At 39.6% G+C, this 22,861-nt stretch overlaps 1 protein-coding gene across 3 annotated transcripts in view; it reads left to right on the top strand.

Moving 5' to 3' along the window:
* The first annotated feature begins 1,591 nt into the window (after window positions 1–1,591).
* ROR2 (receptor tyrosine kinase like orphan receptor 2) overlaps window positions 1,592–22,861 on the top strand; it is a 152,560-nt gene continuing 131,290 nt past the window's right edge. For all 3 annotated transcript variants that reach the window (XR_005255164.1, XM_038123507.1, XM_038123502.1), the window contains exon 1: window positions 1,592–1,857. Coding sequence is in view for 2 of the 3 variants with exons in the window: in XM_038123507.1 (XP_037979435.1) it covers window positions 1,764–1,857 (94 nt within the window). In the remaining variant the exon portion in view is untranslated. The remainder of the gene's footprint in view (window positions 1,858–22,861) is intronic.

Raw genomic sequence — 22,861 nt, forward strand, 5'->3', positions numbered from 1 at the left:
AGGAAAAAGGATTAGGGTGATCAGGGAACACGTAACTTATCATTTCAAAGGAAATGAAAAGATTTAGGTTTTTTTAGTGTAGCAACATAAAGGTTGAGGCAAGAATCTGTCATTTTATGTCATAGAGAGGGGAAGTGGGAAGGGTAGTAGTGGCACAAGAGAGAAGGAATATGAACTGATCTGAATATATATAGTCTGGAAGTTAGGAGCATGTTCTTAACTATCAAAGAAGCAAAGTCTGGAGCAGCCTTTAATCCAAGGAATGGAGTTTATAAAAAGGATCATCACTACTTTTCCCTTAGATTTCAAAAGTTTATGAAAGGGATTTTAAAATGTGTTGTTGTGATGGCAAGAGGCTGAATCAGTCAGTCCTATATTCCTGCCAAAGAGGGATCAGGACCTCCCTTTGTCATTCTTAGGTGCCAGAAGGATTTTCAAGATGGAACTGAAAACTTAAGAGGAAAGAAGCTGGGTGCAAAAGGAGGAAGAAAGAATATGTTGTAAAGTTTGCCTTTGTTTGCATTAAGAAGTAAATTTAATGGAAAATTAATTTCACTGAAATTATTGTGAATTTAGAGCTTGATTTGGAGAACAACTTAAAGGGATTTGTATGTATTCAGCATTACTCAGCATCAGATCTTTAGAAACGAACTCTAAAACAATAGAACTGTATTTGCAGTGAAGACATCTAATAAAACATGCTATTAAACTATAACTTTAAAAACGCAGCAATTAATTGGCTGAACTATATCCTTTGAACTTATATGAGGCAGTTAAAAGAAGCCTGCGGACAGTTCGGCATTATCTTGGAATATTGATTTCTTTGAACTGCAAACGCAAACTAGGACAACTTCCCTCCTTCCCTCCCAACACTAAACATCAGCTCGAAAAGCTTACTTAAATTATGCTCAGAATGCTCTTATTTCTGGTAGTAAATAACTTGGAGATATTTTGAAACTTTACTGGCAGCAGAATATTTTCTGCCTACTGAAGATAGAAAGCAAACTTTACTTTTGACACCCCATCATGAGAGAACCGGTAGAGCACAAAGGAGATCCCACCCGCACTGGTTCTTGCCTCTTGGAGTACGTGCTGCGGGGCTGACGCCCCTGGGCGCTTTTGGAGCAGGAGAAACTGTGTTCAATCAAACTGTTTTTAACGCTGCAGGAGTGCAAAAACTCTTCAGTTGTGCAGCGAGGAGGAAGAAGGCAAAGGAGAAAAGCCGTAGCGGTTTTGGCCGATGTGCCTTTCGCCCGCTCCTTTTTGTTTTACTGGGGATTTTTGTGAGGAAGGTTGCAGGCTCCTGAGGCTTCTGGGAGCAGGACTCGCCTTTCAGAGGGGGCCCAACTCCTGCTGGCTCCTGGTGATCGTCGAGTGCGAAGGGAAAAGTGTGCCCGGAGTCGCCCGGGGCCGGGGCCGGGGCCGGGGCCGGAGGCTGCCCCCGGCAGAGGGTGCCGGAGCGATGGGACTATCCTCCGTCCCGTCCGTCCCCCCGGCACCGCTCCCCTCCCCTGCGTCGAGTCCCGGGTGACGTTCTGATGCTGGCGAAGGAGGAGGCGCAGGAGGAGGAGGAGGAGGAGGAGGGGAAAGGAGCGCAGCTTCCTCCGCCCCCAGTCGGGGACGGTCCGTTAGCGGGAGCGCAGGGCCGGTGCGGCGGAGCCCGGGACGAGTTTGCGGCAGCGCTACCGGACCTCTCTGCGCCCGCAGGCGCTGCTCCCTGCGGCTCCCTGCGGGATCTGTACCGCGGCGGCCAGGCGGGCAGCATGGACCCCGCGGCGGCGGCGGGACGGCGGGGGGCGGCGGGCCGCCTCCTGCTCCTGCTCGCGGCCGCCTCGCTCCTTCGCCTCCGCGCCGCAGGTAAGGAGCGGGACCCCTGGCTGGAGGGGAGGATGCTTCTGCTCTTCGGGTAGGGCTGTATGGGGAGAGGGGAGGCAGGGAAAGCTGCTCCTATTCCTAGGAGAATTGAGCGTATCCATTTGGGACCGGCGGAGCCGCCAGCATCTCCAGGTGGTGATTCATGTTGGCTACTTTTCCTTCCTTTCTTACCTTTTTTCTTTTATTTTTTCTCTTTCTTTTACTTTATTGTCTTTCTTTCTTTCTCGCTTTCTTTCCGCCATCCTTTTTTTCTTTCTTTTTTTAAATTTTTTTCTTTTTTTTTCTTTTTTTTTTTCCCCTTGGTTCTTGGCACAATGGAAACCTGATGTTGTGTTCTTTACGAGGGGGCGGGGGTTGGCAGGAGGCGAGGGCAGCTACAATTTTTACCCCTAGCGCATCCCCGCGCCCCTGCCCCGTCGGCCGACAGGCGCTTCGTGCCTCTTTTCGGCCGGCTCAGCGCTCCAAGGGCGGTTGGTGGCCACTGAAGGGGGGCAGGGTGGAGGGAGAAAGAAGGAGAAAACAAAGGAAAAGTTCGGGGTTTTGTTATTGCCGAGAGTGGATAGCAATGAGCGGAGCTTCCTCCTTCTCTCTGCCTGCCCTCCAGCCCTCTCCTCGGAATGGTTATAATAATGCGTTATTATTTGGGACCTTGAGTGTTGCCAGAATCTCAGCGGGAACCAGAAGGGGATTAAAGTTGAGTGGGCGAGGGGGCAGCCGCCGTGCTTGCAGCTCATGGAGGCTCAGCGGGGTTTCTTTCTGTGTAGTTTTGGGCTTTAGAGGGTCTCATTTTCTCTATGTACCTGGCCGACCCTCAGGGACTGAGGAGGTCAGACTCTGGGCTCAGGAAACACTAGGACGCGCGGTTCAGTGAGCTCCGCGGTTGTTTTTAGGGCTGAATAAACTGTCCCTATTAACATCTGACCTTGCGCCGTGGCAGCCGCGGTGCGGCTCCTGAATAGATGCCAGTTTGACCGGCATCTCCGAGGGTAGCGCCGTGATATGGAAGCCTTTAGGGAACGTGTGGGGTTGGAGAGCCACGATGGTGTAAGACAGTTCCTGTAAAAGAAGCCGCATAAACTTTTTTTTTTTTTTTAATTTTTCCCTCCTCCACTCGCGCCTAAGTTGTGTGGGGCTTTCAGAGCAGGAAAGGGTAGGCTTATCATTTTCGTTTTCTCTGGGATGTGAAATGCACCGTCGAGGTAGGAGCTGCCGCATCCAGCTCTTTGATCTTTCATGAAGCCATTCTCTGGAAAATTGCCCTGTCCCCCTCTGCAGCAGATAAACTTAACTCTCAAAGTCCTTCCCGGGAGTCTTTGCCCAGGCACTGAGGAAGCAGATGACAAGGCTGCACCGTTTCCGTGCCAGGTTTGTAACCCCTCCCGTTCTGTCCTCACCGGGCAGCGCGGGAGCTCGGCGCGTTAGCAGTGCCTTCCTCCCCCGCCTTTCCTGGCTTTAACTTAATTGCACCGATGTGCTGGAGGAGACCGATGATGTCTTTAAGGAAAAACAGTGATGCTGCAGATTAGAGGGGACTTGTTAATCAATTGCACGTTTGAAAGAGCTTTTCTTCCCTTTGTTGCTTTCGCTAATCCATTTAGCTCTCCCCGGGAGGTGACAGATGCCTATATTTCCTGTTATTCAGCTCCGGGGACCGAGGTCTTGCCATTTGTTGCCTTGCCGTGAAGGGAGAGGGTCAGCAGAAAGCTAGAGGTCTGGGAGCTTTCCGGGGCGAGAGCAGGAGGCGGGCATGTTACAGCTCGCGGATTTGGGGTCAGTTCCCGTCGCCTTTATTTTTCCCAGAGCCTTTATTGCTCCCTTTGAAGAGGCTGCCCCGCTGCTCTGCCCCTCCTGCGGGCTCCCGGGCTCCGGGGATCCCCCGGGGCCGCAGGGAGGATGGCGGTCGTCCTCCGACGGTTGTGAGAGGAGATGTCGCATTGTCTGTCCCCGTCCCCGCTTTATCCCCTTTACCCTGAGCAGCTCGCTCTCTTTTCCGAATGCAGCGGCAGGGAGCTTTGCACAAGTGTCCCGGGAGCTTCTTTCCTTTCTTCCTTCCTTCGTTCTCTTGCCCCCCGCTGCTGCTCGAAAACACCGACGTTGCTGCATCTTCCACGGCCAGGCTCTCTCTGCTTTCCCAGAGCCTCCCCACGGCTTCGCGGAGGGTGGAGGGGTGCGGGCTCCCGGAAACCTCTGGCCAGGCGCGGAGCTACCCCACGGGTGGAGCGCCTGGCGCTGGGAAAACGGGCCGGAAAGGCGCTGGGAGTGTGGCAGCGTACCTTCATCTTCTGTTGTGGGCAGTCTACTGTCCCGTCCAGTGTACTGCCATGCTCTCAGGAGACATGTCAGGTTTCAACCTTCTCGGAGGCAGTACAAAGGAATCATAAATGGTAATCATAAATTGCCATTAAGAGTGTATTTGGGGTTTACCTTTTTAATTTTTTTTTTTAGCGCTACCTCATAAACAGGCTTGTGATAATCGTCTCAATCACCTGTGGAAAGTGGGGATTCACTCTACTCGATAGGCATGAAGTTTGAGACTCCCTTTTCTTCTCTGAATAAGCAGCACAGTGGTTGAGAGCCCATAATCACAGCAATAAATTCTTGTGTACTTCTATTGTGTAGGGGAATTCTTGTGTTTAATTAGATTTGCTTAATGGTAGACAGAGTATTTGTTAATCTACATTTAATTTAAAGCTTTATTATTGAAAATGTTATTTCAGCCTTTTCAGTGCTCACTTTTAGCATATAGCCAGATGAGAGGCAACGTTTAAAATGGTGATGCATTATGGACCCGGCTTACAGACTTTCGCCTCCCTGCCATTAAATAGGAAAGGACGTTTAATCAACTGGAAGTCAATGCTCATGTGACTAGAGAAATATGCAGAATGCAGTGTTTAAAAAAAAAAACCCAACAAAAACAAAAAAAAAAAAAAAAAAAAACAAAAAACAAACCAACAAAACCACCAAAACTCTGTAAACAGAATGTCTAGCATGAAAAAAAATGGTAACTCATGCCTATGATTTTGAAAGCCTTGAAGTTTGTAAACTTCTACCTAACTTCATAAAGAAAAAAACTCCTCTAATTTCAAACATTTTCACAATGTCTATGGAGAAATTATTACAAGTATGGATTACTTCTGAATGCCTTTAAATGCTGATCTACAAAAAGTTGTAAAATACTTAAATCTTGAAAGTTGCATAAGATTTAGCTATATCTCCATCCTGACTTCAGTGCAACGGATTCAGCTCTGGAAACTGTACACAAGTAATTTGATAAAAGACAGTACATCTTTGAGTACAAGGAGTTCACAGATAGCTTTTAATAAATTACATCGACCACGTTAACTATTTTTAGGTCAATTCTTAATTAAACCTTTCTTGCATTAAGTTGTTAGTTTAGTGATGAAGTTTATCTTTGGGTCCAGAGTTGGCCCTGATTTTTTTTTTTCCCCATGAGTGTCTCGATTAAATTAAACATTTGTAGTGGAATTGGACTTTTTCCCTTAATCTCTTTGTTGCTGTAAACAGCACATAAATGCAAGATGCTGGAAGAAAAGGACAAGATGAGAAACAAGCCAAAATAATCCTATTTACTGAGTTTTCAGTTGTTTGCAGAAAAGCTAAATCTTTTTTCTAAACTCACTGCACTTTGTCTAAGGTGTGAATAGCTTTCAGGCATTGGCATGGAAATATGTTTGATCACTAATTAGGAAACTGACAGTCTTAGTCAGTCCACCAGCCAGTGAGAAGGAAGAGTAAAAGGAAAGAATGGTTAAAAATACTCGGTTTTGTTTGATATCTGTGAGAATCTTCTGTATGGAAGACTTGTAGAGCTCTTTTCATAGCGTATTCTCAGAGTCTTAAATTCACATTTTAGATTCAATAAAAATACCTTTTAGAAGCAGTCAGCATCTCAAGCTTTTAATCATACTTCTGATTGAGATATTTTATTTTAAAGGCATCTTTGTATTTATTTTTTGAACATTGCAGACGAAGAAAAAATATTAAGCAAACTTTTTTCATTTTTTCAAAAATAATAGTTTTTTCTGTAGATGTTCTCTGTTGCCTTGGGTGGTTGCTCAGAAGGAAGAAATGCTACTTTACAGTATTCCATCTAATTTATAGCATCTGTCACTATGTTCTCTGTGCAAAGAATGGTTTGCTATTTAAGTTTGTTTATTCATTGTGAGGCTGTTGCTTTATAAAGGAAGTTGTCATTAGGCTCAGCATGTCTGGAAAGCATGCAAGCACTCAAGTCTTCTAATCCAGTGACTACAAAGTAGTTAACGCTTCAAAGAAAAGGAACGACAGGATTTTGTTGCACTGAAAGAAGATGCATTGTTTGTTAATCCTACTTTTAGTTGTTACTCTACTAAAGACTGCTACAGCCTTGCTAGTAATCATTTCATACAAACATGGATTTTACTTGAATTACTGTCTTTTCTATTGGTTTTGTCTAAATGTAAGTAGTGACATGTCCCTTACCAGCTTTTTGCATTTACTTTTTCTGGGACTTTGACATACACCAATATTCACTTGCAGCATCCTGCTAGATAGTTTTGCTGATGTTTTCCACAAACTTGACTCAGAAACAAGATTTTTCTTTTGACATCTGTTTGTCCTCCTTGGCCAGCTTGGGAAAGGACTTCCTCTTCCAAGGGATGCCAGCTGGTGGTCTTTTTTTAAAACTAAAAATGTCTGTACATGACTTTCCAGGCCATAAAGTATATTTTTCAAAAAGTCAAAAGGTGATCTCTTAGCTATAAATTGTGACTTTATCTTTTAGATGGCAATGGGCAGAAGCTTTCATTTAAGAACACTAACAAATCTGCACTGCAGTATCACTGAGAACAAGAAATCACAATAGAAATACATTTCACTAAGTAGTGCACTGTTATCGTGATGGGCATTAGTAAATGAGTTCCACCAACGTTGAAGACCCAATGTGAGTATGCTACAGACAGTTCCATCCTTCTGAGTAGGTGTTAAATCAGTCTGTATGTATCTCCTGGACACATGTATCAGTAATAGTGTGTGCTGCTCATGAAGCACATCCTCTGTGCTGGTTGAATTAGCTCTCATGTATATTGGTGCCTTCTGGTTTTGCTGTAATGTGTGCCTGTGTTTGATGGTGAAGAAGGGTGATATAGTAGTTGAGGGAGAGGAAGAGTATCACAGTATTACTGGTTCTGTAGAAAGTATTTAAAGAATGTGGGTGCCTGTCCCTCTGAGTCTAGAGCAGAGTTCACTGGCACCCCCTAAAGAGAAGGCTGTGTGGCTGGTGCGGGCATAGTTTCACAGACACCTGAAGCTCTTGGTTTATTTAGTTAAATTAGCAAGCTGGCTCCATTGGAAGGTAGACATACATGAGTGGAAGAATACATGGACAAAGAATTTGCACAGGATATAAGGCATTTTTTTCTTCGACTGTAATAATTTCTGTTGAAGCAACAGAAGGGAGTTTTGTCTGGGTACAGCTTGCAGAAACAGCAAAGTGAAATTATTGGGGAACTGTTGGAGGTCACAGTTTGCTGGAGTTCGGTTTTAAAGTGTGAGTAGCTGAATCAGAAAATTAGATTGGATCCCAAAGTTGCCATTTTTTCCCTGAGCAATCCATCAATATCACATGGGAGACGCAATTAGTGTACCTTTTGGATTTGAAATTTCTATTCAGGTGTGATTTTAAAAGACAGCAACAAATAGAATCAGTATACTTTCTTGACCAAAAGCATCATGTGTATATTGTCATATCTGTGAAACCTCTACTGAACTTCTTTCGTAGTTTCTTTGAATTATTTTCCTTGATTTTTACAGTTTAACACCTTAACATTATTTTTTCTCCTGTGGTATTGTCTGTGTAAGAAGAATGATTTGACTGGTTGTATAAAGAAGAGGTAAATTCTCTAAGAGTTCTAAAATTCTGAAGGCTTACTTTTCAAAACAATCTACACAACTGTCTAGTTGAATCATGCATGAAACTAACAATGGATTGTTCTTTACCAGAGCAGTAACATAGTCACACATTCATTTGTTGTGTAGATAGAGAACAGAAAATGTACCACAAAAGACAGGAGAAATTTTATTAATGTGTCTTTAAGTATGAAAATAATAGTTTAAAAATGATAAACTTGATTTCTACTGGTCAGAAACGCTCTCCTAAGTCAAATGAATAAAGAAAAAAAATCAAAAAGTTATTGTATATAAGTCTAAAAGAGGAATCACAGAGCTCTACTTAAGGCAGGCTAGTGAGAGCGGCAGGCTGCTGCACAAATGGAGGAGGTTGTTTTTTTCTGTGTCTGCAACTGAATAGATGAATGTCATATCTTTAACTTGGTTGTAGAGGAGACACAAAAGATTTTTTTGAAGAACAAAGTTCAGGTGCAGAGATAAACAGCCTAGGGAAATCCTAGGAGCATGTTAACTCAAAGTACACGCACCTCAGGTGTTGGAGCCATGTTTCACAGGAAGACCTTATCATTGCACATTGAGGGGACAGAAGGTCAGATTGGATGAAGATGTTGTGGGACCTTTCTGGTTTGTTCTTCTTCTCTTTGGAAGCAGAACAAACAAAGATCTGATTGTATAAGAACAAGATATCTCTGGAGGAAAAAAGCCAAGAAGGACTGTTCTAGAAACATGAATTCAGTTTTCTTGGATTTGCATGAGAAATTTATTCATATGAGTACATCAAACGTATTGTTGAATAGAGCAAGGTCATAAAATGAGAAAATGGGGGAAAAAAAAGAAATATAGTGTTACTTGGCAGTCTTGGACTACAGCAGCTAAGTAATTTTGAAGTAAGTTTTGTCAATCTCTTATATGAGCCAATAATAAATAAAACTGCTTGAAAGCTTAAGATGCCCTAACAATGTATAAAATTTTCTGTGTCATTCATCATCTGAAAGTTTAGGACGACATTACAGGATATAAAGAGAATGCTGAGATTTCTTAAAACAAGAGAGCATATATTCTGGATGATAAGTTAACAAGTGGTTTTGCTGTGCTTGTTTCTGTTTTGGAAAAGTGATACAGCAGAACTGTGTTACAGAAAAAGCCCAATAACAGTACTAGAGCTACTAATGTTGCAGCAGTGTTTCCGCATATAATAAAATTTATCGCTTCTTCAAAATCCAAAAGTATAAATAGGCAAGTGAAGGCTGTAGACAGGGAACCCAAATATAATATCATATGTACCCTTTTATTTCAAGCAAGAACAATTCTGTTCTGGTTCTAAATATGTGTTGGTTTCCACATTTTACAGATAAACCAGAAGAGCATTTTTTAAATAAAATTTCCTTTTGACATGTGCTGCCCTTTTGATGTATATTTGTCAAGTAATACAAAACCATGGAAACTGCGTATCAGAGAGCTGAATGGACAAAAATTAACCCTGCAGGATCCAACTCAGTTCTGGCCAGGCTCCCTGAATTGGCTTCTCTCCAATCCCATGCATCCCATATCCACCAGCATTGGTGTTCTGGAGAAGAGACGATAGATGGCTGGGAGGGCGAGCATATGGCAGACCTGGCAGAGCAGTTTAAGTTGCCATGGAACTTTATTCTTGGAGACAGGAAATTGGATATGCAAAAGTATCAACTCTGTTGTGTGAGCTAGAAATTTTAGAGAAAATCCCACAATATTATTGTAATTCATGGCTATCTAAGATATGGATTGTGCAGGGTGAAGCTGAACCTGTGCAGTTTAAATAAGAAAATTCTCACCCGTCTCAAAAATCTAGTCTGCAAACAGGTGTCAGATTCTCACCACGAACCACCTTAGCCATTTGTCTTTCTGTTAGAACTCTTGAATCTTCAGCAGTTGTTGTTTAAGCTGTATTTTAGGAGCTTACTGAATTTTTCATTGCATTATAGGTAAGAATATATGAGCTTTGAAATTCAAGGTCTTAATAAAACAACAGAGTTTTTTTCAGTAAAATAAAGAAGGAAATGGACAGAATCTAAGTTTTATGAAAACTTGAAAGACCTATTAAATCTTCTTGAATATTCTGTAAGTTGAAAATACCAAGAATCTTGTGGCATCTATATGTAATTACTTCTTTAGATCTTACAAGTTTCTGGGCAGAAATAGAGCTCATGCTTCTTTTGAGTTCATGTGAAACATTTCTTTCAGCAAGTTGAAAAGAAAAAAAAGGGGAGAGGTCTATGGCAGAAAAATCAGAGAATTCCATTCAAATAAGAATCTTCTTTACTGGGCAGTGGGAAATCAAAATAATTTATTATACTCCAGGAACTTGATAGTTGAAGGATGAGCTTAAACAGAAAAAAATGTTTTAAAAATTGTAGTTACAGTGGTGGTTAATGATGACTCCTTCCATGGTAGACCAGAATACCTTACAAAGGGAAAAGTGGTAGTATGTAGATAAAATTGCAAGCTTGAATAGGATCTGAACCAAACCTACATGAGAAAAACATATCTGCTGTTGTTTAAATTTTAAAAATAACTGTGCTTCATAGCTCTGCCTGGAAACAATTTAATATAACAAATTGAGTTTTTTAAAAGTATTTCCAGCCAGACCAGAAGCAGTACTTAATAAATACCTTGAAAGGGTGAGTCTGTTCTTTGGACTTGGTTTTGCAAGCTCAGTGAATTTGGATGTTTATATCTGAAATTACAGATAGTAATCCAGCCGATTTTTTCTAAAGCTGATCTTGCATTTATCTTTTTCTCTCTGGGTCAGTGTAGAAATATGATTCAGAAATCTGTTCTCTAACAGAGGTAGTAGAGAAACTCTTACAAAGTTCATGATACTGTGGTTTTCAAAGCAACAGAAAAAAATCCAGCCATGATTCTTTCAAATGTTATGTGTAGAGAGCTTTTGGATAATACTGCTCTTGAGAAAAATACACTTATTTTTGCTAGTGTTTTATTTAAGAACATATCACATGTAGAAAATGTTTTGAAGAGGATCATGCTAGTCAAACACAAGGGCATACAGAGTTAGGAAAGACAGGTTTCAGAAGTTACACTGGTCTGTAATCCAAAAGCCAAATTTTAAGTCAGGAGCAACTTTGATTCTGGAACTTGAGGATGATATGTTTATGCAGGAAAGATCTGCAAAAACAAAGGTGTTGATTTATAGCATATTTCAGAATTACAAAACCTGGAAATCTTATCTCACATTTACTGAACACTTACTATGTCCACAGAGGCAATTATTAGAAAGTCTCAGTTCAGTGTGAAACCAAAGAGTAAAGGAGATGCAGTTTTCTTCCTGCAGACCAGGCCTTATTGATCAGTGGAATACTTGAAGTGTCATCTTTACTGTTACCAAGTCATACTGGTGTGGGATTTATCATTTCTAGAAGTAGAGAAAAATCAAACCTCAGGACTGTGGCATTAGGGTCTGTAGAAATTTTTATTGAGTCTTTACTGCTGTTGTATTTTCTAGAAAGATCAAGGTCTTCTGTAACCACAGTATGACTGGGGGAAAAGGGATTTAGAAGGACTTTGGGAGGTTGGATTATTTATTCTTCAAGACAGAATCAACTTTAGCTGGCGTAGCCTATTCTCCAGAGGTGAAAAGAGCAGACATTCAGTGACTTCCGCAGGCAGGCATGCAGGCTTAGTGATTACTTACACTTGCTTGCCATCCAAGTCATTATTTCCTGTTGCAATTTATTCCTCTACTTCTTGTAATTGTAGTTGTTTTATTTTTGTGGTTTCTGAAATAGTTCCTCAAACTTTTACAGAAATTCTTCCCAAAAATTATCTTGTCTCCTTGTAGATATCTCTCCCAACATCCTCTTCACCACTGTTTTCTCAGCCTTTCCTCTTGCATCATATTTTCTGAATCTCATGGTTGTGCTCATTCTTCTCTACTGGATCTTCTCCAAAATGTCTTTCTTGAAGAGTGCTAACCAAAACTAGTATATTCTAGCTCATGCTGTATCAGGACCAGCTGAAGGAAGATGATTGTTTCCTATATTTACTGGATGACGTTTTATTTCCCAGATTGAAGCCTGACTGTTTTGTGGCAGGGTGGCCTTGCTCAAGCTCTGATCCAGTCCAGATCTTCCACAAAGAATTGTTGCCAAGTCCCTGTTTGGTACCAGTGAAATGGTTTTAAGCAGGAAACTTTCTGCCTGTCTTCACTCTATTGTCTGTCTTTATTCCCACCCTCTCCATACCACTTTTTTGCTCGTGTTTGATTCCATTTACTAAGACCAGAATGTTGGCAGCACGTAACAGCTTGATGTTGCCTGTGGAGTTCAGTAAGGCAGATATCCGTAGCGCTGAAACTTGCGAAGCTCCATTGTTTCAGTAACCACTGAGACTTAACTCCAGTGGTTTTCTAAGGAGCTGCCATTTGCCTTTATATAAAATTTCATGTTTCACCTATGAGAATGTCATAGGGACCAGCTTCCTCCCCACTAGCACCTTCAGGCTATCATTCCATAGAGGATAATAGATGTCATATTATGATCCTCAGGAGTAAACTTCCAGCCACAGAAACTAGTGTAACGTGTAAGTCTCTGCTTCTGGTTTCTTCTTAAATAACTTGCCTTTCTGTAACTTTCATTTCTATAACTCTGGTAAGGTACATTTTCATGTTGTACCAGATTCATCAATTTAAAAGGCGGAGAGTTCATACCTGCCTATTTTCAGAAACTGATTTTTTTTTTTCAGAGTTCAGATAAAGCCCATAGAAAATTTTGCAAATGAGTGTTTCCTCTCTATCACTCTTAATATCATGCCTGCATCAATTTCATGAATTAAAATTGTACCCTTTAATCCTCACACTGGGTCAAGTATTCCTACTTCTTTTACTCTTCAAAGTCCTATGTTGAGTGAGTAGTTTCATGTTGCAAGACCAAGGTAATTAACTAAAAATGCTCTAGCTTTGTAAGCATATGATATAGATTCATTTTTAAGCATTAATACCTACATGAAATAATTACGGATTTAAATTCTGGAACTGATGTAAGAATAAATAGCTGTAGTTGTCCTTGGCTCTACAAGGTTGTCTTCATTTCCTCCTCATCCAATCCTCTTCCTTCATCTTATTTTTGCGTTCTATGATTTAATCTTTTTCTCTATAGCATGTTTTCTTCTGACATTTGGGTGTTTTTCTTACATTTTTTCTGACTTTTGGGTATTTCGTTGTTCGAATGTTTTCTTTCTGACTAATTCTTTGACCATTAAATAGTACATTGGATCTTAGGAATTCACAGATGTGCTATGGTTGCCTACTAAGTACTTCAGTGATCCACAGTGGCTGTTCTTAGCTGTCTGGGAAAAACGGTCCCTGGACAGCAGGTAGGATAAATGCCTCCAGAGGAATGATTTTCTGCGACTGAATGATTAGTATGCTCATTTGTAACTCTTGTTGCTTGTGAATCTGCTGGTGTCAGCACCTGTACTTATTTTAACATGAAATAGAAGACTGAAGTTAGGAAAGAGTGGTATGGGAACAGGTGGTGTGGATGGACATGTCTGAGCAGAGTGTCTGGACTGTGATCCAGTTTATCAGGAAAATAAATGTCTGTGGGGTGTAGAAATGGAGTTAGGGTTGTAAGAATGTGTGACAGCAAATTTAGTGGAGTTTAATGTGCTTCTGAGTGTGGAGTGGCAGGGAATTGGAAGCTTCAGCTGCTGCACTACCACCATGGCTGCACTGATGTCTTTGGGAAAGTCCTACCTTATACTGCAGTTACTTTTTTCTTCTTCAGGACGTAGAGTGTAACAATGGCTAGGTCTTGCACGCTACTTGTGTAGCAAGCTTTGCTTAGGAGAAAGAAGGGAAGTGAAATTGGGCCTGCTGTGGTGGCCAGGCTGTATTTCAAATATCATTTTGAATTTGAAACATTCAAAGTGAATAGAGGCGTGAAGGAAGATTTTATCATGTACAGGTTCTGGCCCTTTGGGAGCCTCAATAGTGTAGAAAAAACAAAGGACTCTGCTTATTTAGGAAAAAAAATGCTTTGTTTTTCTGCATGTCAAAACCATAGTTTTGAAATAGTGAAAATCATGACATTCTTTATTGTTGTACATGTCTAATGTATAAAACTGTTTGTGGTGGTTTTTTTTCCCCTTTTTGCTGTTTTTCCTAATGTGGAGATTCATTTCCCCTCAACCTTTCCTTTCTTTCTCCCCTCTTCCCTTTTTTCCTCCCCTCTTTCCTTTCTTTCCCCCCCCCCTTTCTTTTCTTTCCTCCCTTTCCTTTCTTTTCCCTTCCTTTTCCCTCCCTCCCTCCCGCCACTTCCTTCCTTCTGCCTCTTTCTTTCTTTCTTTCTTTCTTTCTTTCTTTCTTTCTTTCTCTTTCTTTCTTTCTTTCTTTCTTTCTTTCTTTCTTTCTTTCTTTCTTTCTTTCTTTCTTTCTTTCTTTCTTTCTTTCTTTCTTTCTTTCTTTCTTTCTTTCTTTCTTTCTTTCTTTCTTTCTTTCTTTCTTTCTTTCTTTCTTTCTTTCTTTCTTTCTTTCTTTCTTCCTTCCTTCCTTCCTTCCTTCCTTCCTTCTTCCTTCCTTCCTTCCTTCCTTCCTTCCTTCCTGCCTTCCTGCTCCCTCCCTCCCCTCCCTCCCCTCCCCTCCCCTCCCCTCCCCCTCCCCTCCCCTCCCCCTCCCCTCCCCTCCCCTCCCCTCCCCTCCCCCTCCCCTCCCCTCCCCTCCCCTCCCCTCCCCTCCCCTCCCCTCCCCTCCCTCCCCTCCCCTCCCCTCCCCTCCCCTCCCCTCCCCTCCCCTCCCCTCCCCTCCCCTACCCTTACTCCCCTTACTCCTCTCTCTCTTTCTCTCTCTCTTTTTTTTCTCTTTTTTCTTTTCTCGCTTTGAACTGATGAAACCACTCTCTTTGGTAATTCTGAGTCAGTCCTGGGCTTTTCTTTGCAGACACTGCCAAGATTTTAGAAAATATGTGGTGGTTTAGGGATTTAGTTATATGTCCAAAAGGGACAAGATTTGAGACCTCCAAATGTCTTTAATTTAAAACCATAATTTGGAAAGGATCTTTCCTGAGTCCCAAGAGAAAAAAGCCAATACTTTCATTTATACAATTAGTCATCATTCTCTTCACCATTAGGGTTGTCCTCCCTCCTAAAAAGGCTGCAGTTTTTTTTGCTGCCTTAACAAAAATGAGTTCAGTTGATTTAATGTTCTGTTTCATGATGAAGTGTCTTATCTAGGTCACAGTTTAGCTGTTAACAAGATATTTATGAAGTGGTAAGAATTCTCTGCTCTGCAGTGAATTTAGTCTCTAGAGTGGGGCAAAATGCTATTTAACTAGCAAATAAAGCAGTTCAGCTTCAATTGATGTCAAAGTTGACTGCAACAATTTTAATTTTTTAGTAACCTCCTAAATATGTAGAATGTCTGGAACTGCTCAAAACTTCAGTAATTTGACCTCTGCTACAGAAAAAGCATTTCATATAAATTAATATTGTAAGTAGCTATCCAAGGAAGGGAATTTTTAAAATTTAGAAGCCAAGTTAATACTTGTGCAGACTGTAAAATATAGCTAAAGACTAAGAACATATTCCTGAGCACACTGTTTTGGTACCTGAGACTTGCTTTACTGGCTTATCAATTACTGGGCTAAATCCTTATAAGTATTTGAAGCTGGTATTTGTAATATTTGCTTGGGATTGTTTTGTCTGCCATGTAATAATGGTGTCAGCAGATATTTCCATAATTTCTGCATAGTTTTTATTGGTGTTTAACATGGTTACAGCCAAAGTGGTGAAGGCACAGGCAGTAGAAGTATTCATGCTCTACGTTTTTCCTGGACATGCAGTGTAAATACAGTCTTTTCAAAAGGAATTCTGCATGAACCACTGCTTCACCATAAAAAGTTTTGAAAGCAATACTGTTTTCAATGTATTTCATTTATGTCTATTGAAGCAGCAGTGGTTTGTTTCTGTGTCTCCCATGTTTACTAAAAGAATTGTATGTGAGCCCTTATCTCTTTGGTTGTGTATCAGCAGACCTTATGTCAGGCATGATTTTTGATATATTGAATTTTGCAATAAATATAGACTAGCACTTACTTGATAAGTGAATAATTAGTGACTTACATCACTAATTCATTGGCCATGTTTCATTAGCTCTAGAGTGCCACCCCAACTCTGTGGAAATAGTCCTGACTGGATTCTCAGAAACTTAATTTTCCTTGTACTTAATTTACATGAACAGCCATTTCTTTGGAGTCCGTATTTCTGGCTTCATCCTCACAGGCAGACCTTTGCAGAGTGTAACATGGAATAGAATAGTTGTTTTAATCTCCTTACTTAATGTTTTCATTTGTATAATTATACATATGAATGAAAATAAAGTCTTCATGAAGATTGGATTTCCTGACTAATGTGTGTTTTTACATTAAGATGGTTTATAGTTCACTGTAAGTTTTTGTTGAACTGGACAACAGTGAGTGGACCTCAACCATCTAAAGACAAACTTGACTATGACGTCATGAGACTGCTCGGTTAAGGAAGAATGTGAACCATGACTTATTCATACCTAAGATCCCACAAAACTGTTTGTGCAAAAATCTATAGACTGTTCTGCCATTTCTCCCCCAAGCAGCTGTCTGCTGGGATGAAAGATCTTTAAAATATTTGGTTTCATGAGTATATTTTCCATTTTATTCTACTTCTAAAACAGTTATCTTCCAGAAGGATGAAGACATTAATTTGTCTCTCATGTAGTGGCATTAGAAATTGCACAAGGAGCAGTGCTGTTTTGGAAGCAGTTGCTACCTTTTCTATAAGATAGACAATTAAACTTTATTAATTAAGGTAGCATTTATACTTCTTTGATAAAGGTAATAATGGGTCTTTAACTCTATAAGAAACCATATTCTCTTGTGAACATGAAGTGTTTGTTTTTTTTACCTGAATATAAAATATTTAAAAAAATAAAAGGTCAGACCTAAACTATAATATATTTTTTAAAATTTGAACTGCAAAATATTTCACTTGCCAGATATGCATTTTTGTGTTACTTCTGCACCCATTAGTGTTCAGCATCTAAAATGGAACAGGGAGTCTCATTTCACTGACACAGTCATAGCTGTTGGTGGTATCTTGTTTTCTAGAGTCACTAACACCTTCTGAAATTCCTGTTGCCATGGCAAACAAATAACGAAGGCTATTTAATTTTAAAATTATACAAGAAAGTGAGATAGTATTGTTTATGAGAAAAATGGGGCAGAAGGAATTGTGAAGTGTGAAGGGTGCTGAGAGCAGAGAAGTTTTAATGTAAGCAAGTGTGTGTCCATGCCCACATGGCAAAAGTCTGTGAAGAGAAAATGAAAGATCAAAATGCTAAAATAAAATCTGTATGTCAGACTACTTGATTTGGATTCAAGTAGTCAAGTAACCAGCTTGCTTATATTTTTCTTCAATGACATATAAAATTTAAGCTCTTACTGCATTTACATATCCTGGAATATACATACTCTACTGCATTGAAGTAACTTTGCATTGAAGTAAAGCATTGAAGTAAAGCATTGAAGTAACTTTGACTAATTTCTGTGGTTCATTCAAAATGATTACTTGTTAAAAAGAGGGAACAGATAACACAGCATAAACGGCAAAAACGTAGGAGCATTTTATGAACAAGCAGTGTCATGAACAAGTTATTATCAATCAGAATTGTAAAGAGACATATAAAAGTCTGTTTTTAAAACAGAAAGTATAGAAGAAAACTAATTTTGAAACTAAAATTTCCTAATTGGATGGAAACCAACAGCTGTTCTAAAGTGACTGAATCTCACATCATCTCTTGCTAAAATGGGTTTATTAAAAGATGGGAAAATGTACATGAACAGTTCTATCAGTGAATAGAAAGTTAAAATACTTTATCTACTAGATTTCCATTAGTAATTATTCTATATGCCATCATTCACTCAAGCAGGTAGAAAGCTTTTAAAGTCTTTGTGAAGGACAGACTTCCAGGCTTCAGGAGACACTTCAGAAATTTTTGTAGACATAGGAAAAGGAATTTGGTCTGAAAGAAGAAATTGAAATTGTGGAGAGTTTTTTTGGGACCAGAAAGACAAAATGTGATCCAGACACTGCTGCTGTAAAAGAGCTTGCTTACCATAACTGTGTATAGGGTTTTTTTGGGTTTGTTCATTGTCATTGTTTTTTAGGTGGGGTTTTTTTTGGGTTTTTTTTTTTTTGGTTTTTGTTGTTGTTGTTGTTGTTGTTGTTGTTTTTAGTTTTGGTTTGGGTTTGTTAGTCTGGGTTTGTTTTTTTTTTTTTTTTCCATTTTATTTTACAGGAGAAACTGCACATCTTTAATGGAAGTTGTGGAACAGTTCATTTTCTCAAAGTGAATTTTAAGATACTGCTGACCACAGGAGTACCAAACACTGCAAAATGCCCTGCAAACCAGGGCATTTTGTCAGCAGTTACTTTTTCCCCCCTCATCCTTTATCCTTTTTTATATGGTTGTAGAATGCAAAAGCTGATGCTGGCTATAGGGTAATACTACACAAAGGGTAATGCTCATCTTCAAGTCTTATAAAATGGAATGATTCTGTTGCAGTGAAGCTACAGTGAGGGTGTTGTTAAACAATTTAGAGTGTCTTAGACTTGACTGATGATGTTTCTGTGTCTTGAAGATATTTTAGCTTAGAAAGTCTGTGTTCAGGCAAATTGGCCTTCCCTTGAAATATTACATATAGTTGTTCTAAATAGCAACATTCCTCTTGCTTCTTGTCAAAATACAGGAAAGTATTTAGTTTTGCACTTTTGCATGTCTTTGCAATTGCTTCCTATTGGATTTCAAGATACCTGTTGTTTTTGGTTTCTTTTGTTTTTCGCTTTTTATTAACTTTTAGTTAAATTATGGCTGAATTATATTGTTTGGTTTACTTGACTATAGTTTATAGCCATTCACTTTTTTTTTTGTTTTTTTTTTCCCCCCTGTCAAGATCAGAAAGGTGTTTTAGACTACTAGTAGGCTAGGGATTCTTTCTAAAGGCAAACTGGTTAAAATGAAAGAAAGTTTAAAAATTTTGCTTTGTGCATCTAATTTGTACTACCTTGATAGATATTTTAATGGATGTGTTTATTTTTATGTATGTAGAAGTGTATATAAATGAAGTGTAGTCTTCTCTGAAGTTTGAAAATTTTCATTTGCCTAAATGTTTTTTTTCTGGCTTACTTTAGCAGTGTATTGTTCTATACCTATTGGTAGAATCTGATTTTCCTTTTTATTTCACTGGAACGAGAGTCCTTGGAAATTATGCTCATAAATCTGCTTTAATTTACAGCAGTTTGCTTATCTTCAGGTGGATCTCAGTATTTTTACTGAGGGAAGGCTTTCTGAGAATGCTGGAGCAGTCAAATACACAGCCCAGCCAATGGTCATTTTTGCTGTTTTGCCTGAAAGACTGGATTTACATTGTGGTCATCCTGAAGATACTGATGTTTAGTTGTGAGATGAATAGTAGAGCAAGGAATGACAGAAAATGAAAAGAATTGAACACTAGTTAAGCTAGACACTGAACAGGAAAATGAAGTGGAAATACACACCATTTGGGGATAATTAGGATTGGAAGGGACCTCAATTCCTCGTGGTATCCAGGCCTCAAAGCAGGGCTGACATTTCTGTGGCTACTCTGCCTTTAAAGTTGAATCACCAAAGAAAAACGGATATCATAAAGGCATTTTTCATTTCTCTTGGCAGTCATGCTTTACAGTGTCTTTCACATCTTTTTTCTGACTCTGCAAAAATTGTATCTTGAATTAAAAGAAGTATGAGTCAGATTTCAACCTGTAGTGCTTGATTGCATGAGGAATGATTTGACAGCCTGAGGTTGCCATCCGCATTTAGTTTCTCTCTCTATGCATAATAGGAACGATACTCTGAGTCAGTGGGGAGTGGAGATCTTAATTGTTTAGTGCTTTGAAGATGAGATTACATAGCTGCAATTGCTGATAATACCTGACCCAAGCCCTTTCCTTTAGCAGGCAATGCATCATTTTGTGATTTCTTTTATTTGTGTTGTATACTTTACGTTTGAAAAAGAGTTTTTTAAAGCGTTGTCTGGCCTCAAGAACTCTTGTTCTGTTTGAACAACTGCTCTTTTTGATTGCCCTTGACCAGCAGAATCTGAGCTGTCATTATATTTTCCTAAAATAATTTAGGAAAATGCCCTAGCTCCTAGCTCCTGTGTTTCTCTTACAAATCTGACAATGTTTTCAGCATTATTACTCTACTCTTCAGCCTTTCAGAAGAATTTTTTTCTCCCCTTTTCCTATAATCAGCAGACAGTGTGTAAAGTTGTGCAGTTCAGAGTGTAAGAACAAAAGGGAATAATGACTTCATTGCATTTCATTAAGTGTGTGGTGTTGTGTTTTGTGTTGCATTTTGCAACAATTTGGGAAGCAACATTTGCAAATTTGGGAAACATTTGCATTGTATGCAGTGGTGAAATTTGGCCAAAATTTTCTAACTTGGATATTTGAAGTTGCTTGTAAAAATTTAAGTAACTCCAGAAATACAGAGCATCTGCAGATTTCTTCAGAAAAAAACACATGCTTTTTAAATTTTTAAGTATTTTTTATAGCTTTTAGTCTTACTGTGACATACCATGTACAAGAAGAATATTTCTGGTAGAGGATTGTACTCTGCATAGGAGTCAGCATTCATATTCTCCCTTCAGAAAGATGTCTCAGTTCCAATATACTGTTGTAACTGTGACAAGCATGTAAATTAAACACAAAATATTCTTTTTTCTTGTGTATTTACAGTGTCATTGTTTTGATATTGATTTTTCAACTATCTTTTGCAGCAAGGCCCTAGATTTCAGTCTTGAATATTCAGGCTCACTTGGAGACCTGTCTTGCGGATTCTTGGCCAGTTAATAGTTCCAAGTGGATGCAATTTAATAACCCTTGTGCTGTTTTGATTTGCCTCCCACGCCATCTGGTCTATGTCTTTCTCCTGCTCTTTTTTTCTTTTTTTTTTTTTTTTCTGTCTTAAAGGATAGCATTTTTTCAATAATTCAAACTTTCAAGCATGTCATCTGAAAGTGTAGCTTGCTCTGAAATTTCCCTGTGCAGTGTGTATTCCTAGAAAGAAGGCTTTCTGTATATACAGGAAAAAGAACATGAACAGGAACCTGTGGACAGGTTGGAATGGTAGGAATGTAGTGCACACTAAAGATGTCTGTTTCTTCACACTGAAATATTGTTTAAACACATTTCAAGAGTTAAATTATTTCATGGCTCCAAGGTCTCCCGGATGGCTCTCTGTATTTCTCTCTAGTGGCCTCAGCATTTAATTATTGGAGAGTGGCAAGAGATGTCTTTGAAATACAAAATCACTCAGCCTTTGCTGAGATGAAAGTTGTGTTGTGAGGAAGCTTGTAGTCTACTAACTGAGCTTATTTGTACTTGATTAAGTAAAGATAACTTAGAGTAGTACTAATTAACCTTAGCTCTGTTTTTCATAATGTTTTGAAAATACTGGGTGAAAAATTTGTTCATGTTGTGTGAAGGTGTAAATTCTTGACAACATTTTTTCAAATTTTGCATGATCATTTGTCTGCATAGCCTGGGTGCTTGTCCTTTAACCTTTATGTTTAAAAAATTTCTTTAGCCAGTGTTCAGATTATTTATGATTTATGCATGGTTTTTGTTAATCGGATGTCTGTGTTGTGTAGACTGGAAAGACTGAAGGGGGGTGGGTTTTGCTCTGCCCCACGCTGTGGGTGTTGGCTGAGAGTAGTACTGGAGAAGCACCAGGTGGCCAAGCAGTGGCACCAGCTGTCAGAGCTGCGCTGAAGGTGTCCATCTCAGGTTTGGTTGGGTTTGTGTTGCTGTCTTCACAGCAATTCAAGTTCAAATTGCACCCTTCCTCAAACAGGTGACAGTGGTGTCTGGCTCTGGGGTGGGGGTTGCCCACAGCCCTGTGCCCAACTGTGCCTTCTTGGTCTGTGCCTGCACAGGTGCCTGATTCCCCTGGCAGAGAAAGCAATCTGGGTGGGTCCAGATGGCCTGTGAGGCACTGACTCCTGCTACCTCAAGGATTTCACTAACCTGTTGCCCCTTTTGGCTCCTCTTTACCTTTTCGTCAGGTCTGTATTTTAGTAGCGTGACAAACTCTTACCTTACGCTTTCCAGCCTTGCTCTCCTTCTCTCAGAGGAGGAACTGGGTATTCTGCAGTAAGATGCCCATCAACCCCTTGTCATAGATGCTGATATCTGTGAGATAAATTTTCAAGCATTGCTTCATATTTTCTTCTTTCCTCATCCTTGGTGCTGTACAAATTTCAGAGTTCTATGTGAAGAGCTGTCCCTGTGATGATGGATGGGTGATCTTGGGGCAGGAGGCCAATGTATTTACAGTCTCCATTTTGCCTAGCAGAATGACATTTTGACACAGTCCCTTCTACTTTTCCACACCTCCTTCTTCTCCAGCAGCCTGGTTTTCCTCATCAAAAGCCAGTTTTTTGGTTTGCCAGACTAGTGTGTCTGTCTCTTTAATCACCTTGTGCAAGATAAAGGCTTGGCTACCCACTTTGGCTTCAGTAAAGTTAGTTTATCCCAAAACCAGATCTATAGATGCCAAAAACCGCATCAGAGCATGTGCCATTTCTGTAATTTCACTGAGACGTAGTGCAAATTATTTTGCCATTAGAATAAGTTAAGTATTTTATTTAACCTTTTGTATAGTTCATGAGTTTTTGGCATGTTACTGTTACTAAAAAGAATAATGATGCAAGCTTACATATGTGTATGTCTAACATTTTATCAATTTATCAATTACATTTTATCGATTCTGTTTTATGTGCAATCTCTAGTAGATATCATGCTTATATCCAAAAGAATAAAAAACCCCCAAACTACGTAAGTAATGGAATTTTTGAAAGTCTGTGCTATGTATTATTTCTAACCATTTTCTGCTGTGCTGAGTATTATAATTTCAGCTTGGCTGGGTAAAGAGCCCTAGTAAATATTCCCCAAAAAAGGTTTGCTAATTGATTTGTCTTGATAGATTTCAAGAATTACTTGGTCTTAAGGAAAA

The sequence above is a fragment of the Motacilla alba genome, chromosome Z (assembly GCF_015832195.1).
Source record: "Motacilla alba alba isolate MOTALB_02 chromosome Z, Motacilla_alba_V1.0_pri, whole genome shotgun sequence".
In the NCBI taxonomy this organism is placed as follows: Eukaryota; Metazoa; Chordata; class Aves; order Passeriformes; family Motacillidae; genus Motacilla; species Motacilla alba.